The 14,738-nt window shown below is 42.2% G+C and overlaps 1 protein-coding gene across 1 annotated transcript; it reads left to right on the forward strand.

The window, feature by feature from the left end:
* Window positions 1-1,297: 1,297 nt before the first annotated feature.
* LOC121857361 (glutamate-gated chloride channel-like) lies at window positions 1,298-10,006 on the forward strand. The gene is made up of 9 exons (XM_042353370.1): window positions 1,298-1,370; window positions 1,939-2,008; window positions 5,503-5,656; window positions 5,964-6,046; window positions 6,630-6,764; window positions 7,205-7,434; window positions 7,684-8,007; window positions 8,124-8,153; window positions 8,349-10,006. Exons 1-9 carry the CDS (start codon window positions 1,332-1,334, stop codon window positions 8,574-8,576), a joined length of 1,293 nt encoding a protein of 430 aa, XP_042209304.1. The 5' UTR covers window positions 1,298-1,331; the 3' UTR covers window positions 8,577-10,006.
* Window positions 10,007-14,738: the final 4,732 nt, after the last annotated feature.

The raw sequence follows: 14,738 nt of genomic DNA on the forward strand, positions 1-14,738 counted from the left end.
GGTAACGCCCATAGAGGAAATTTGACGGCACCCACGCGTTTCCGGGCACGATGCTCTCTGATTGGTCCATCTCCTTATCTGAGTTATTGTCTTATTTATCAATTGACAATAAGAATTAAGAGTTGTTTAAGAGTGTGTCAAGAGTTAAAAAAGCATTGGGAGTTACTTAAGAGTGAGTTACCTGTCTAAGTTCACACCTGTCGAGTCATGTTGTCAAATTTATATTATAAACAAGAACTGATGGTCAGAATTTGCATATAAGACAAAGGTAGAATTTTAACACCTGTGTACCTAAAATTACCTGAGTGTAGGCTAAAAGAGTTGCCACAAGGCTAGGTTAGGTTAGTGTAGTGTAGTGTAGTGTAGTGTAGTGTTAGGTTAGTGTAGTGTAGTGTAGTGTTAGTGTTAATTTATGTTAGGTTAGGACAGATTAGGCGAGGATAGATAGGTTAGGTTGGTTATGTTAGTATTAGGTTAGGTTAAGTTAAATTAGATTAGTATATCATTAGGGTGGTTAATCTTCACGTGATCCAATTAACCTCATTTTAATGAACCTGTGTTGACTGAGGGCCAGGTAAAGTGTTGTTAATTATCGCCTCTATTAACCCGTATAATTAGGTAATTTTTTTCGTAAACAAGTGTTGTGGTGGCGCCATTGTACCATCACCTGGAAAATACATAACCTAACCTAACACTATCCTAACCTAACCTAACCTGACCTAACACTATTCTAACCTAACCTAACCCCACAAATAGTGTTAGGGTGGTTAATCTTCAGGTGCTCTATTTACTTGCCATAACACACACACACACACACACACACACACACACACACACACACACACACACACACACACACATTAACCAATCATTGTTATTTTTAGGTTGATTTTTTGTGTGTGTGTCTGTTTGTATGTCTGCCTGTCTGTCTGTATATGTCTGTCTGTCTATTTATAACACAGACACAAGACGCCTCACAGCTCAGCATTATAAAAATCAGCATTACATCAGAGGCAGAGGGACACTAATGATGTCACTGCAGGCTAATTAAACACTGTAATTAGCATATCCTCGCCTCCTCTGACCCTTGCCTCCCTCACTCACCTCTTCTATGATATAATAACTTTTATTTAACTTATTGTAGTGATTTGGGGTGACGTCATAGCTTATATTGACCTTCTAGTGACGCAAAATTGACTTCATGGCTTATATTGACCTGTGATGACCTTGTAATGACCTCATATTGACCTGTAATGACCTCATATTGACCTGTGATGACCTTTTCTCCCACAGTTAAGGACGAAGACTTCACCACAGTGCAGATTAATATAATGATCCGATCTATTAACAAGATTGATGACTACCACATGGTGAGTACTGAGAGAGAGAGAGAGAGAGAGAGAGAGAGAGAGAGAGAGAGAGAGAGAGAGACGTCCAAATAAGTGTCACTTTAATCTCACTAAAGAATCTTTTATAAATTTTGAAGGAAGAAAAAAAGAAATAAAACTAACTTCACAATAAATATCTTCGTATTTTGTAGGTCAATCAGGACCCTCCCCCCCAAAGTCTTAATATTATGTATTTTATTTTATTAAAGTAAAAGTTGAGGAAAAGATTAATATTCGCTATAGCCCTCCAGCAATTGTCGGTCCAGTTATTTGCTAAAGCCTCGTACGATACCCACGATAACCCGCTATTGTATAAAACAAATATACGTCACCCGGGGCTCACAAACTTGTAACTTTGTTTATTATGAATGACAACACATATGGTTCTGTTGTTAAAAGTTACTAAATTAGTTTTTGTTTGTCTCTTATATGAAGGGATGAGGTGTATACTAGAGAGAGGTAATAACACTAATATCATATATTTCTCTTTTATCCGTATTTATTCATTTATTATCATCGTTTGTATTAATATTTCCTCTTTCACCCACAGGAGTACAGTGTTCAGATGACCTTCCGAGAACAATGGAATGATGACCGACTCAACTACAGCAGCGAGGGAGGTAAGAGGGTCTTGTATTTTGAAGAGTTATCGTACAAGAGTAAACAAGACTACTTCCATAGTCTCAAAATTATCGTACGTTATTGAGAATTGTTATACTTATGACTTGTCGTAGAATTTAGTAGAGATGAAAAAAGCGCCTTCGGACATTGTTTTACTTGGAGGAGAGTTATCCTTCGTTGGTAAATAATAAGTTCTCCGCAGTGTATAACGACAGAAACGGTTGTATTATGTATATCAGTGGTGGTGCATATACTGGGAGATGTATGACTGTCATGAGAGGCTGTTATGAGATAGTGTCGTGAGTTACTGTCAGGGAGGGACGTGGGGTAGCCTTCGTACTGAGAGCGGAGTGTTGTTGTACTCGCAGACTGACAAAAACAACTAAATCTCTCTCTCTCACCACCCCTCACCTCCCCTCACCTCCCCTCACCTCTCTACCCAACACATACATAAGAAGATTAAACGACAAATAAAGTTCAATTAATATCTTCATTAATAAAGCTTTTCTGGTTCACTACTATAAGGCTTCACCGTCGAGGCTTATTGTACTGGTTTAATGAACTTTATTGTGTGTGTATACGTGTAAAAGTGTGTATATAAACTTACTGAGCAGTGTGTGAGAGAGTGAAAGTATGTGAGAGTGAATGAGAGAGCGTGTGGCTGAGTGAAAGCTAGTGCGAGTGAATGAGACTAAGTGAGAGAGTGTGTGAGAGTGTGCGTGAGTATGTGAGAGTGTGTGGCAGTGTGTGACAGTGTGTGACTAAGTACAGGTGACAAGGAACTATTGTAGTCACCAGTTTTACCTCGACACAATTCCCTTTGTTACGTTAAAACAACAAACAAGACGAATTGAAGTGTTTTTTTTCTCCTCCAACCGTTGTGAAAAATTCCTCTCAACAGATGTTTAATGGTGCCGTTGTTATTGTTGCTGTTAGTGTTGTTGTTTTTGTTTTATTATTGTTGTTATTGTTATTGTTTGTTTTTGTTATTGTTGTGATTGTTTTCGTTATTGTTGTGATTGCTGTTATTATTGTTGTTTTTGTTTTTGTTATTGTTTGTGATTATTTTTGTTATTGTTGTTATTGTTTTTGTTATTGTTGTTTTACCCCCAAAATAAGCAACTTTCTTCCTTCAGAGAGAGAGAGAGAGAGAGAGAGAGAGAGAGAGAGTCTGTTGTTGTTACACTACCACAAACCAATCAAGCTTTTTGTTTACATTGGGAAAAAAGGCATTGAAAAAAAAAGAGTAATTATTTTTTATTATAAATTTGAAAGAAAAACAAAAATTCTTGAGCTTTTCTTTAAATTTCTGGTTCAAAAATTTTGGTTAAGGGATATGAGATTGAGGGTCATCCACTCATCCATTTAACCTTATATTTAGCAGTCATCCACCCACACATCCATCACTCATCCAGCTCGTCATCCACCCACTTATCCACCAGCCATCCACCCATTCATCCGTCAGTCATCCACCCACATATCCACCCACACATCCATCAGTCATCCACCAGTCAGCCTTGGTCAATTAGGAAGTCGTTTCGTTCTGCAGCACAAAGACGTGACCTTTGATAGGCTGAGGTCAAGAGTAATTGTACTGGTGGGGGCCTCCCGGTACAAGGGGGGGGGGGGTGAAGGGCATAACACAGCTTAACACACAAGCTTAGCACAGCATCAGGTGATAGAAGACACGGCAGCGTAGCACAGCATATGTTAACACAGCATGATGATGTATAATGGAACAGCATAACACAGGAGGCCAACACAACATAACACTACAGCATAACAACACAACACAACACAACACAACACAACACTGTATGTATTAATTCCTCACGTGTCTTAGTGTTATGGTGACAATAAATAATGGGAAACGGTCACTGTAAAGTCTCCAGAAAAAAAACGAGACAAAAGGAGACCTGTGGGTGTCTCTCTCTCACCCCCCTCCCCTCTCTCTCTCTCCTCTCTCTCTCTCTCTCTCTCTGTTCACTCCCCCTCCGCGTCTCTCTCTCTCTGTTTCCCTCTCTCTTCACCCGTCTTTCTTTCTCTATCCCACTTTATCTCTCTTCTTTCCTCTTCTCTCTCCCTCCTCCATCTCTCTATCTATCCCTATTTCTCTCTTTCTCCTTCCTTTCTCTCTTTATCTCACAATGGGGGGGGGTTACATTATGTCACGTTTAGCAACGCAGTCGTCCGCCATCTTGGGTATAGACGCCAGGACTCTATTGTGTATGAGTGATTGACAGTATGACACCCCCTGGTTCATTCAGCGCCTGTTCATTATCTTAAGAGACACAGACAGACAGACACGGCGGAAAGTTAGTAGATATGCTGTATATATATATAGAATGTTTGGTTCGGTCGGAAATGAAGATATGAAGAAAAACAAAAGACATCGGTTTTTACTTCGCTTCAACAACAATTAAGGTGTTTAAGCGTACATAGACAGTACAGGTATACAGACAGTGTGTATAGACAGTACAGGTATACAGACAGTGTGTATAGACAGTACAGGTATACAGACAGTGTGTATAGACAGTACAGGTATACAGACAGTGTGTATAGACAGTACAGGTATACAGACAGTGTGTATAGACAGTACAGGTATACAGACAGTGTGTATAGACAGTACAGGTATACAGACAGTGTGTATAGACAGTACAGGTATACAGACAGTGTGTATAGACAGTACAGGTATACAGACAGTGTGTATAGACAGTACAGGTATACAGACAGTGTGTATAGACAGTACAGACATACAGACAGTATAGATAAACCGCTGATGAAGATTACCGTAATATAGTTTAGTTTAATGACGGTACGAGTGATCTGGTTTAGCTAAGGCTGACTGAACTGGTAGATAAGACTTTCAATAACTCAGTTTAACTCTCTCCTGAGGCTAACTGATCTACTTAACTTTTTAATAACTTTCTAATTCGTGATTTAGCCATATACTCTCTCTCTCTCTCTCTCTCTCTCCTCCCTCCTCCCTCCCTCCCTCCCTCCCTCCCTCCTATGAAATATACACCCGGACTTACTATTATCTCCCTCCACACACAGAGTCACTCCCCACTACACCCCACCACCCCCCACACACACACCCCACCACCCCACCACCCCCCACCACCACACACCCCCACACACCCCCACCACCCCCCACACACCCCCACACACACCCCCACACACCCCCACACCCCCACACACCCCCACACACCCCACACACCCCCCACTACACCCCACCACACCCCCACCACCCCACGCCCCCACTACACCCCACATCCCTCACAGGTCTAATATACGCCTCTGTGTCCCTTGTGAGTTGCAGTCTTTAGGTAACACACAGTACTGATGGTTCTTCATCCCGAGAGAGAGAGAGAGAGAGAGAGAGAGAGAGAGAGAGAGAGAGACCATTAACTAAAGACGTAAAGTTATCCTCGATAGACCTAACCTAACTTAACCTAACCTCACACTAACACTCCACCTCCTCCTCCAACAGGTCGCATCAAGTACCTAACACTCACAGAGACGGACAAGATCTGGATGCCGGACCTTTTCTTCAAGAACGAGAAGACTGGACACTTCCACGACATCATTCTCCCCAACACCTACATCAGGATCTACCCCAACGGCGACGTCCTTTACAGCATCAGGTGAGGCACTTGTGGCGATTTATGGGATCAGGAGGGATTTATTGGCTTAAGGGGAGGGATTAATAGCTCTAATGGGGGATTTATTGGCTCACAGGAGGGATTTATTGGTTTAAGAGGGATTTTTTAGGCCAGGAGGGATTTATTGACTTAGGAGGGATTAGTAGCTCTAGTGAGGGATTTATACCTCTGGTGAGATAGGTAACATGTTGGACTTACCCTGATAGTGAGCCATTTAGCGAGGCTGTGGTGGACTTTATGGCTCGAGGTGATACATTAGTTAAGTGTCTTGTCTTTACCTCCGTCACAGGATCTCCCTGACTCTGTCCTGCCCGATGGACCTCAAGTTATACCCTCTGGATACCCAAGTGTGTGAGCTGCTGATGGCTTCCTGTGAGTACCTCGTGAGTGTGTCTTTCACTTTCTCTCTTTTTTTCTCTTCCTTTCTCTTTGTCTGTCTCTTTATATTGCATTTTCACTCTGTCTTTCTTTGTGCAGGTGTATCTCTCTCTCTCTCTCTCTCTCTCTCTCTCTCTCCACCAATGGTAGTGTTCGTGTGATGAATGACGTGTCAACTCCAAGAGGGGAGAGAGGGAGGGGAGGGGAGGGGGGGGGGGGAAGGTATAAGCAGGCAGGTAGGTAGGTAGTGGCGACTGTGTGGTCATTGATTTACAACACCTGTCAACAACATAACCCGGAGGTATTTGCTCTAGACTACAACACCACCACTATATCAGGTTCACATAGGAGAGATTTTCACCACTTAATCCTGAAACAACAATATGATTTTTTGTTTGTTTCTTTGTTTGTACTAGAGATCTGTTGAAGGTTTGTTTTTCCATGTTAAAACTCATCTGTAAATGTAAAAAAGGTTAATTTAATAAGTACCATCATACATATGTCTTCAGGTTACAGAGGCAGTTAGTCTAATACCACTCCCATTAAGTCCGACTCACAAAGATTAAACTTCCGGCAGATGGCTGGACAACGGAGGACTTGGTGTTCCTGTGGGAGAAGGAGGAACCCATCCAGGTCACCAAGAACCTTCACCTGCCACGCTTCACCCTCGAGCACTTCGTTACCGAGTATTGTAACAGCAAGACCAACACAGGTGAGGTAGTGTTGTGTGTGGTTAGGTTAGGAAGGTCTAATGGTAAACCTACACACACACACACACACACATACACACAACATACATACATACACACACGCACACGCACACACACAGTACCATCTCCTATTATCCACCTACCTGTATACACCTGGCCAGAGGCTTAATGGACCGTCACTGTGTTGTGTAGAGACGGTGAATAGTCCTCAGTGAAAACAAGAGACAATATGGCCGCCACTACACTCCACCACCTTCACCTGCCAACTAATGTGAGGGGCCCATTAACAGCTGTGCCGACTAGGGTTGCCCCGGGCGTAAGTAAGGGACGCTTAGGATAGGACACGAGCACCCTATCCACTCGCCCACCTATAGTTCTTTTTAATTCACCTATACTGTATTGAGTTTACCTGATATCTAAACGTCACCTATTTCACCTACAGGAGAGTACAGCTGCCTAAAGGTGAACCTGATCTTCAAGAGAGAGTTCTCGTACTACCTCATCCAGTACTACATACCCTGCTGCATGTTGGTGATAGTGTCTTGGGTGTCCTTCTGGCTCGACCAATACGCTGTGCCGGCCCGTGTCGCCCTGGGAGTCACCACGCTGCTCACTATGTCCACACAGAACGCTGGCATCAACCAGAGTCTGCCTCCTGTGTCTTATACCAAGGTAAACAAGGGGTTATTCTTGCTTCTCGTGGCATATGGACTTACAATAGGGAGGAGGAAGAAGAATAAGAGGAGGAGGAGGAGGAAGAAGAAGAAGAATAAGAGGAGGAGGAGGAGTTGTCAGTGTGAACAGGTGTAGTGACTGACAAATATCCTCTCTCTCTCTCTCTCTCTCTCTCTCTCTCTCTCTCTCTCTCTCTCTCTCTCTCTCCATTAACTCAGCCCTGAACACTCCCCGTCCCTCACACAGGCCATCGACGTGTGGACCGGCGTGTGTCTCACCTTCGTGTTCGGGGCGCTGCTGGAGTTCGCCCTCGTCAACTACGCCTCCCGGTCAGATATACAAAGAGAAAAGGTCAAGAAACAACATCAAAGGCGCTGGGACATGGAGAACCAGGCGGCCTTCGAAGCAGCGACCTCCATGCTGCCCTCCACCTCCGACCATGAACCCCACCATGAGTCCTCCCATCACTCCCATGACTCCCATAATCACCGCTTCGAGTATCATCACAACCATTACGCCGCTGATAATGACAACCATATGGTCGAGTATCCCAGTATGGTGAGAGATAGGGTGAGTGAGGTGGTGGTTGTAGTTCGTGGTGTTATCTGTGTTATTATTGGTTGAAGAGAAGTGTGTATGGTAATAAGGGAAGAACTATTTTAATGTGTATTTTGAATTTTTTTTAGATGGAAAACGGTGTTCCGGCCTTCGCTATGGTTCGTATTAATAGTCTAGTTGTGTTGGTGTTTTGTTATGGAATATTGTTGTTTATTTTAGAGTTTAGTGAAGGTTGGTGGTTAATATTACTGGTCACTGATGATCAATAATAGCCAAGATTTCAGGTCACATTACAGCATGACTCTCTCCCTCAGGCGATTCCTCTGTAACTTAATCTCCTCCTCCTTCTTCAGAGACCGTTGGTGCCGCCATTCAGAGACGGGAGCGGCGTCAACCACCTGTGTGAGGTTCACCTTCAGGGTCCACACACTAACTGCTGCCGCTCGTGGCTCTCCAAGTTCCCCACCAGGAGCAAACGCATCGACGTGGTGGCCAGGATCACCTTCCCGCTGGTGTTCGCTCTCTTCAACGTCGCCTACTGGAGTGCCTATCTCATCAGGGAGGAGGCGAAGCAGCTGTAGGTGCTCCTCCTGTGTCGACTGTCTCTCTGTCTGACTGACTCAAGGCCTGACTATCTGCGGTGTTGACTAGCTGACTGTTTACTGACAGCTATATTGTTGTTAGCTGACCATCCTCCCACGTGATTGGTCCCCGTCAGCTGTGGTCACTACCAGTCATGCTCCTGTCTACTGATGGTCATGGTGCTGCTCTCAGACAGTTACTTCATTCCTCATGTGGTGCCCGAGTGACTGTACCATCCCTGACTGTCATGAGGGGATGGTAAGACATAGAAATATTGGTAGTTGATAAGACTGTGCTTTTATAATGTAACACAGATACAGTAGTTGTTTGTACGAGGCCTGGCGGGTGGTCCTCTGCCCCGTCAACAAGCTGAAACATTTAAGTTTTTACGCCAAAGAAAAAAAGAAACTCTGGAAATGCTTTTGTTATTTTATTTATATATTTATATCTTTAATATATAAGGAAGTGTATGTATAGCTGTTGGTCTTACTTTGGGATGTTAATGATATGTTTCCTGTAAGACTGATATAGGTATTAGATTGTTATAGTGAGTGACGATGATGATGATGATGATGGTGATGATGGTGATGATGGTGATGATGATGATGATGATGATGATGGTGATGATGGTGTATGGAATCATCAGGTGTATTACTCTCTAACAACATCATAAACTTAATCACTCAATACCAACTGCTCATGACGTCCTCAGCAGCTGTTTCCTCCTGGGGTGGCAGTAGGATGGTTGCCGGTCGTTAATTGAAACACCTAACCAGATCAAAACATTCAATACTACTTTTTTTAAAGCAATATCAACAGATTAATTAAATTTCAGTTAGAATATAGTTACTCAGCTTCTCTACCCTGTACTGTTTGCTGAGGACGGTAGAGCTGAGTCACGTACAGCTGAGAGATCTATTGTAAGATGAAATTTTTATCACAACAAAGATTAATCCTGAGATGATGGATTCAAATACATGATAATATGTATAGGAACCTGAGTGTGTGTCTGTCTGTTTATACAAATGAATGACAGATAATACATACAGGGTGTCTCAGAAATATAAATACATATTGCCTGACAGATTTGCGTGGAGATGATGTGAATGTGTTAAACCAGGAACATTGTCCTCCTGGCTTGTTGACGTTCGAGGTCTCCCACAGGTGAGGACAATGTTGCTCTTATAATACGAACATTCACACTATCTCAACCAACATTTGTTAAGTAGAGTATATATTTCTGTACGGTATTTTAATGTTTGTTAGTTTATATTTGCATTGACAAACATCCAAACACGGGTGTCAGCAGGCTCTTTAAAACACTCAAATACAATTGTTTTTTACCATTTAAATCGACCAGTTGTGAATGCCATTGTACATAGATTATAAACCAACTGATATTTGTTACTTTAGCTCATGATGTCTGGTGTTTTGTGTGGTGAGGTGATGAGGGAGGTGTGGTGAGGGAGGTGTGGTGAGGGAGGTGTGGTGAGGGAGGTGTGGTTAGGGAGGTGTGATGAGAGGTGTGATGAGGGAGGTGTTATGACAGGTGTGGTGAGGGAGGTGTGGTTAGGGAGGTGTGATGAGAGGTGTGATGAGGGAGGTGTTATGAGAGGTGTGATGAGGGAGGTGTGGTGAGGGAGGTGTGGTTAGGGAGGTGTGGTGAGGGAGGTGTGGTGAGGGAGGTGGTGGAGGAGGTGGTGAGGGAGGTGGTTAGGGAGGTGTGATGAGGGAGGTGTGTGGGGTGAGGAGGTGTAAGAGGGAGGGGTGTGGTGAGGGAGGTGTGGTGAGGGAGGTGTGATGAGGGGAGGTGTGGTGAGGGGAGGTGGTGAGGGAGGTGTGGTGAGGGAGGTGTGGTGAGGGAGGTGTGTGGTTAGGGAGGTGTGGTTAGGGGAGGTGTGGGTGAGAGGGAGGTGTGGTGAGGGAGGTGGATGAGGGAGGTGTGGTGAGGTGTGATGAGGAGGTGTGATGTGAGGGAGGTGGTGGAGGGAGGTGTGGTGAGAGGTGTGATGAGGGAGAGGTGTGTGGGTGAGAGGGAGGTGTGTGGTGTGAGGGAGGCAGGTGAGGGAGGTGTGGTTAGGGAGGTGTGATGAGAGGTGTGATGAGGGAGGTGTTATGAGAGGTGTGATGAGGGAGGTGTGGTGAGGGAGGTGTGGAAGAGGCGGATGAGGTGACCACACTAACATAGACGTAATAATGCCTTAAGGTCATTATCGTACGGAAGCATAAAATACCGATGATATTATTGACCTTTTTTCGAAAATTTTAATAATTTTTAAGGGTTAGGTTAGGTTCATATGTTGTAGTTTTCTTTTCGATTAGAGTAATGTGTGTGTGTGTGTGTGTGTGTGTGTGTGAAGAGACAAGTGTGAGATCACCTGAAGAATGAACCACCCCAGTAAAAAACAATGAATAAGTCGGGAGCAATTCACATACGACATTGACAAATAGGTTCGTATCCCTTGAAGAGGGAAGTGACGTCACAGCTGGATGCTTGTTGATAGGGAGTATTCGTGGCGTTGTGGTGGACCAGCGTCAACACAGGTGAGACACAGACCGGGATCAGATGTTCTTTTAACGTTGCCTCCAAGTCCTTGAAACCTCAGCGCCTCGATCTCTAGTGTTTTCTCTTGTCTTCCCCGCGTCCTCAAGACCCATGGTGCAGTGAAGGGGATACTACTGTAGGATGGTTGGAATCAGAGATGGTTTATCCCGTTTGTTGTTAACGATATCTGCTGTGAGATGATCTATACAGCCACTTAGGTGAATACAACTGTATGTTTCATATTGTACTTCATACACGATTATATTAGTTTTGTAACTTAAGGTATTTGCTGTATAAAAATGAAAGGTCTTGTAGTCTAAAGAAAACGGGATTTACTAAGACAGTGGTCGGGGTAACTGTAATATTTTGTGAGTTGAAATTTTTGTTCAATCTGGAGTTGTTTACGGAATTTACTACTGATACAAGTCATCATCCTGGTCTTCTTTAAGTAATAAGTTCGTAAAAAACCTTGCCACATATATTACAAGAATACAGTTGATGAGTGCAGCTGTTATAACATCTGTATTGACGGTGTGTGTGTGTGTGTGTGTGTGTGTGTGTGTGTGTGTGTGTGTGTGTGTGTGTGTGTGTGTGTGTGTGTGTGTGTGTGTGTGTGTGTGTGTGTGTGTGTGTGTGTGTGTGTGTGTGTGTGTGTGTGATTTGTATATAGAAGTAAACATTATTATTATTATTATTATGTTAATATTATTATTATTATTATTATTTAAAAATAGTATTAGTAACCAGTAGCAACCATGTTAAGTTATGTTAAATCACGTCAGTTATTAACACCGTTAATTCTTGCTCTGAGTGACATTACAATAAGACAGTTTAGGTCATCTTAAGCTCATTACAAGTCATGTAAATTTCACATCACGTTAAGTCATGTTAGATTATATTCAGTACCAAATTCATTCCGTTATTAACCACGTCAAATATTGTTGGGCATTTTTTGTGCCGTGTATCAGTAAAGACGTAGTTATCCCCCCTCAACCACCCGTATCTACCGTTTTCTAGATAAAGTGACTCATTTGACACCTTGAATGGAACATAAAAGGGCTTGGTTGCCATTATCTGTTGTACGAACATCATGGATACGATGATGAGTGTTTGGTGACAGTGTGAATTTTTGTTCGTTATATTTCTACGTCTGCTTTCCTTCCCTTTCTCTTTCTGGTCCTTTCCTTGTTCTGTTTTGTCTCTGTTATTATTTATATTCTTTTTTACCTTTCTCTTATTTATGCTAATTTTCTCTTTTTTGTCTGTCCTTTTTATTCATCTGTCCTTCTTCTTTCTCTTTTTATTGGTTCTGCTCCTCCTCCTTCTCACCTTCTCCACTTCTCTTTCATCTAGTCCTTCGTATTCTATTTAGGCATTTATTACCCCTCTTCCCTTCCAACCAAAATCTCTCTCTCCCTTCATCCATTACCCCTAACCACCACAATCTCCCTCACCCTCCCTCCCTTCATCCATTACCCCTAACCACCACAATCTCCCTCACCCTCCCTCCCTTCATCCATTACCCCTAACCACCACAATCTCCCTCACCCTCCCTCCCTTCATCCATTACCCCTAACCACCACAATCTCCCTCACCCTCCCTCCCCATAACATCTGATAAACGATAATAATGACGCCCCAGAGACGACAAGTCATGCAAACAAATCTAGATAGTCTTTTGTTTTAAATGGACTATAAATATTTTACGGAGGAGTGTGTGTTTGAGTGTATGTATGTGTGTTTGTGAGTGTATGTATGTGTGTCTGTGTGTAAGAGTCATTTATTTATATATACAGTCTATATATTTGTGCGGTATATCAGGGTATATATATATCATAATGTGTCAGGGTGTATTATTGTATAAGGGAAAATTTTTAGCTACGATTTGGTGAAGATGGTATTGAGGATATGACGATTTGCTGTTTGTTTCTCGTAGTGTTAAGATTACATTTGTCTCTGTCTTTTGGAGAAGTGATCCATTGATTGTTTTTAGTTTGTTTTTTACTTTTAGATATGTTTAGAGACAGTATATGATTTTTTTTTTCTTCTTCAGATTTCCACACGGTGTCTTGTTCACGACCAACATGAAACTGTTGTGCAGAAATAAGAAAATATAGTGTTGTTTTTTGGATGTGTTAAGAAACTTTTGTATCGAGAGAACTTTTTTTTTGTCGCCCTTAGAAATGGTTGAACATAAGAACAAGGATGTAACGTTCGGTGTTCGGGTTCACGTCTTACTCTCAGCAAGAAGACCCTTAGCTTCTCCTCCTCAATAGCCAACCATCGGTAACTACCTCAAGTCAGACAAAACAGAATGAAAGATTTTGTGTCGAATGAAATAAAAACTATATATATTTTTAAGCTACCGAGGACTATACTTTTATATATCAAGAAGAAATAAGGAACATATGTGGTACTGTGAATCAAAATCAAAATCTTATACTTCGTGTCTTTGAGAGAACCAAAACAGTAGTGTAGAGGAAGAGAAATGTATATAGAAGATTCACCATACATAGAAAATGGTAAGTGAAGAAAAATAAAATGCGTAGAATATGTCAAGTGAAGGAAATAGGAATGTATGAAGAAATCAAATCAAGTGTAGAAACAAATATAGGAGGATAAACAGAGAAAATGAGATGTGAAGCAAAAACGTGATATGTATTTTCTTATAACTATTTTTTATTTTGGTCTTTTGTAATTTTGATATTTTCTCTTGAAGTTAAATAGAATAAAATTTTAAATGACGAGATGTGTGGTAGAGATGTGAAAGATATGAAATAGTGAAGAAGAAAAATATACTCAGTGATTCTATTAACCTTAGAATAATCCTGTTTCCTTAAGGTTATATTTGTGTCACTTTGAGAGACCTGTATTAACCTGTATTAACCTGTAGATATATAAATTGTTTCTGGATTATTTAAGTATTTACAACACCTGCCGCTCAAGAGTAGCCAGTGTTCTACTTTTTGTTTCCATCTTACCTGTGTGTGTGTGTGAGGCGCCAGTATACCTTTGAGATAACTGAGGTGTGACGGATCACCTGAAGATTAACCACCCTAACCTAACCTAACTTAATCAGTCTAACCTAACCTCACGCTAACCTAATCTAATCATCCCTAAGTAGCATTAAATTAACTAATCTTGAGTTGAAATAAGCTTGGGGTGCCTAATCTTCAGGTCATCCGAGATAAAACTTGTACATAACATTCTCTGCACTTCAATATAACCACGTCAATGTGATATGTCGTAATTATGCTGAAAGTTCCGCAACACGTCATTGGTGTCCATTAAATCGGTCAATGATGGGACGACTCTTATTACACCTTAAATCTCCTTCTTCTTCTCTCTCCTCCGCGTGTCTGCTAGCGGAAGGCAAAGACTAGGATGGCTGACTGAAACTAAAAACTATATCCCCGAAGAGATTTAAAATGTTGTAGCATCGGTAAAAAGAACCCAAAACGTTTAGAGTGGAGGACTGTGGTCGCCAACCCCCAGATAATTATGAGGACGATACTCGGTCAGTGGATAGCGCCCCAGGGGCACTCCTAGGAACAGCGGCGCTATCGGGGACCCTCCCAGGGATGGTAGCGCCCCCATGGGCCGTGCCAGAGGCGTTG

The sequence above is a fragment of the Homarus americanus genome, unplaced genomic scaffold (assembly GCF_018991925.1).
Source record: "Homarus americanus isolate GMGI-L3 unplaced genomic scaffold, GMGI_Hamer_2.0 scaffold21546, whole genome shotgun sequence".
In the NCBI taxonomy this organism is placed as follows: Eukaryota; Metazoa; Arthropoda; class Malacostraca; order Decapoda; family Nephropidae; genus Homarus; species Homarus americanus.

Excerpts from the sequence above, each read along its gene's own strand:
- LOC121857361 (XM_042353370.1), top strand. The coding sequence starts at position 1,332 with ATGATCCGATCTATTAACAAGATTGATGACTACCACATG. Across the intron at positions 5,657-5,963 it reads GACGTCCTTTACAGCATCAG|GATCTCCCTGACTCTGTCCT; the intron begins GTGAGGCACTTG and ends CCTCCGTCACAG. Across the intron at positions 8,154-8,348 it reads GTGTTCCGGCCTTCGCTATG|AGACCGTTGGTGCCGCCATT; the intron begins GTTCGTATTAAT and ends CTCCTTCTTCAG.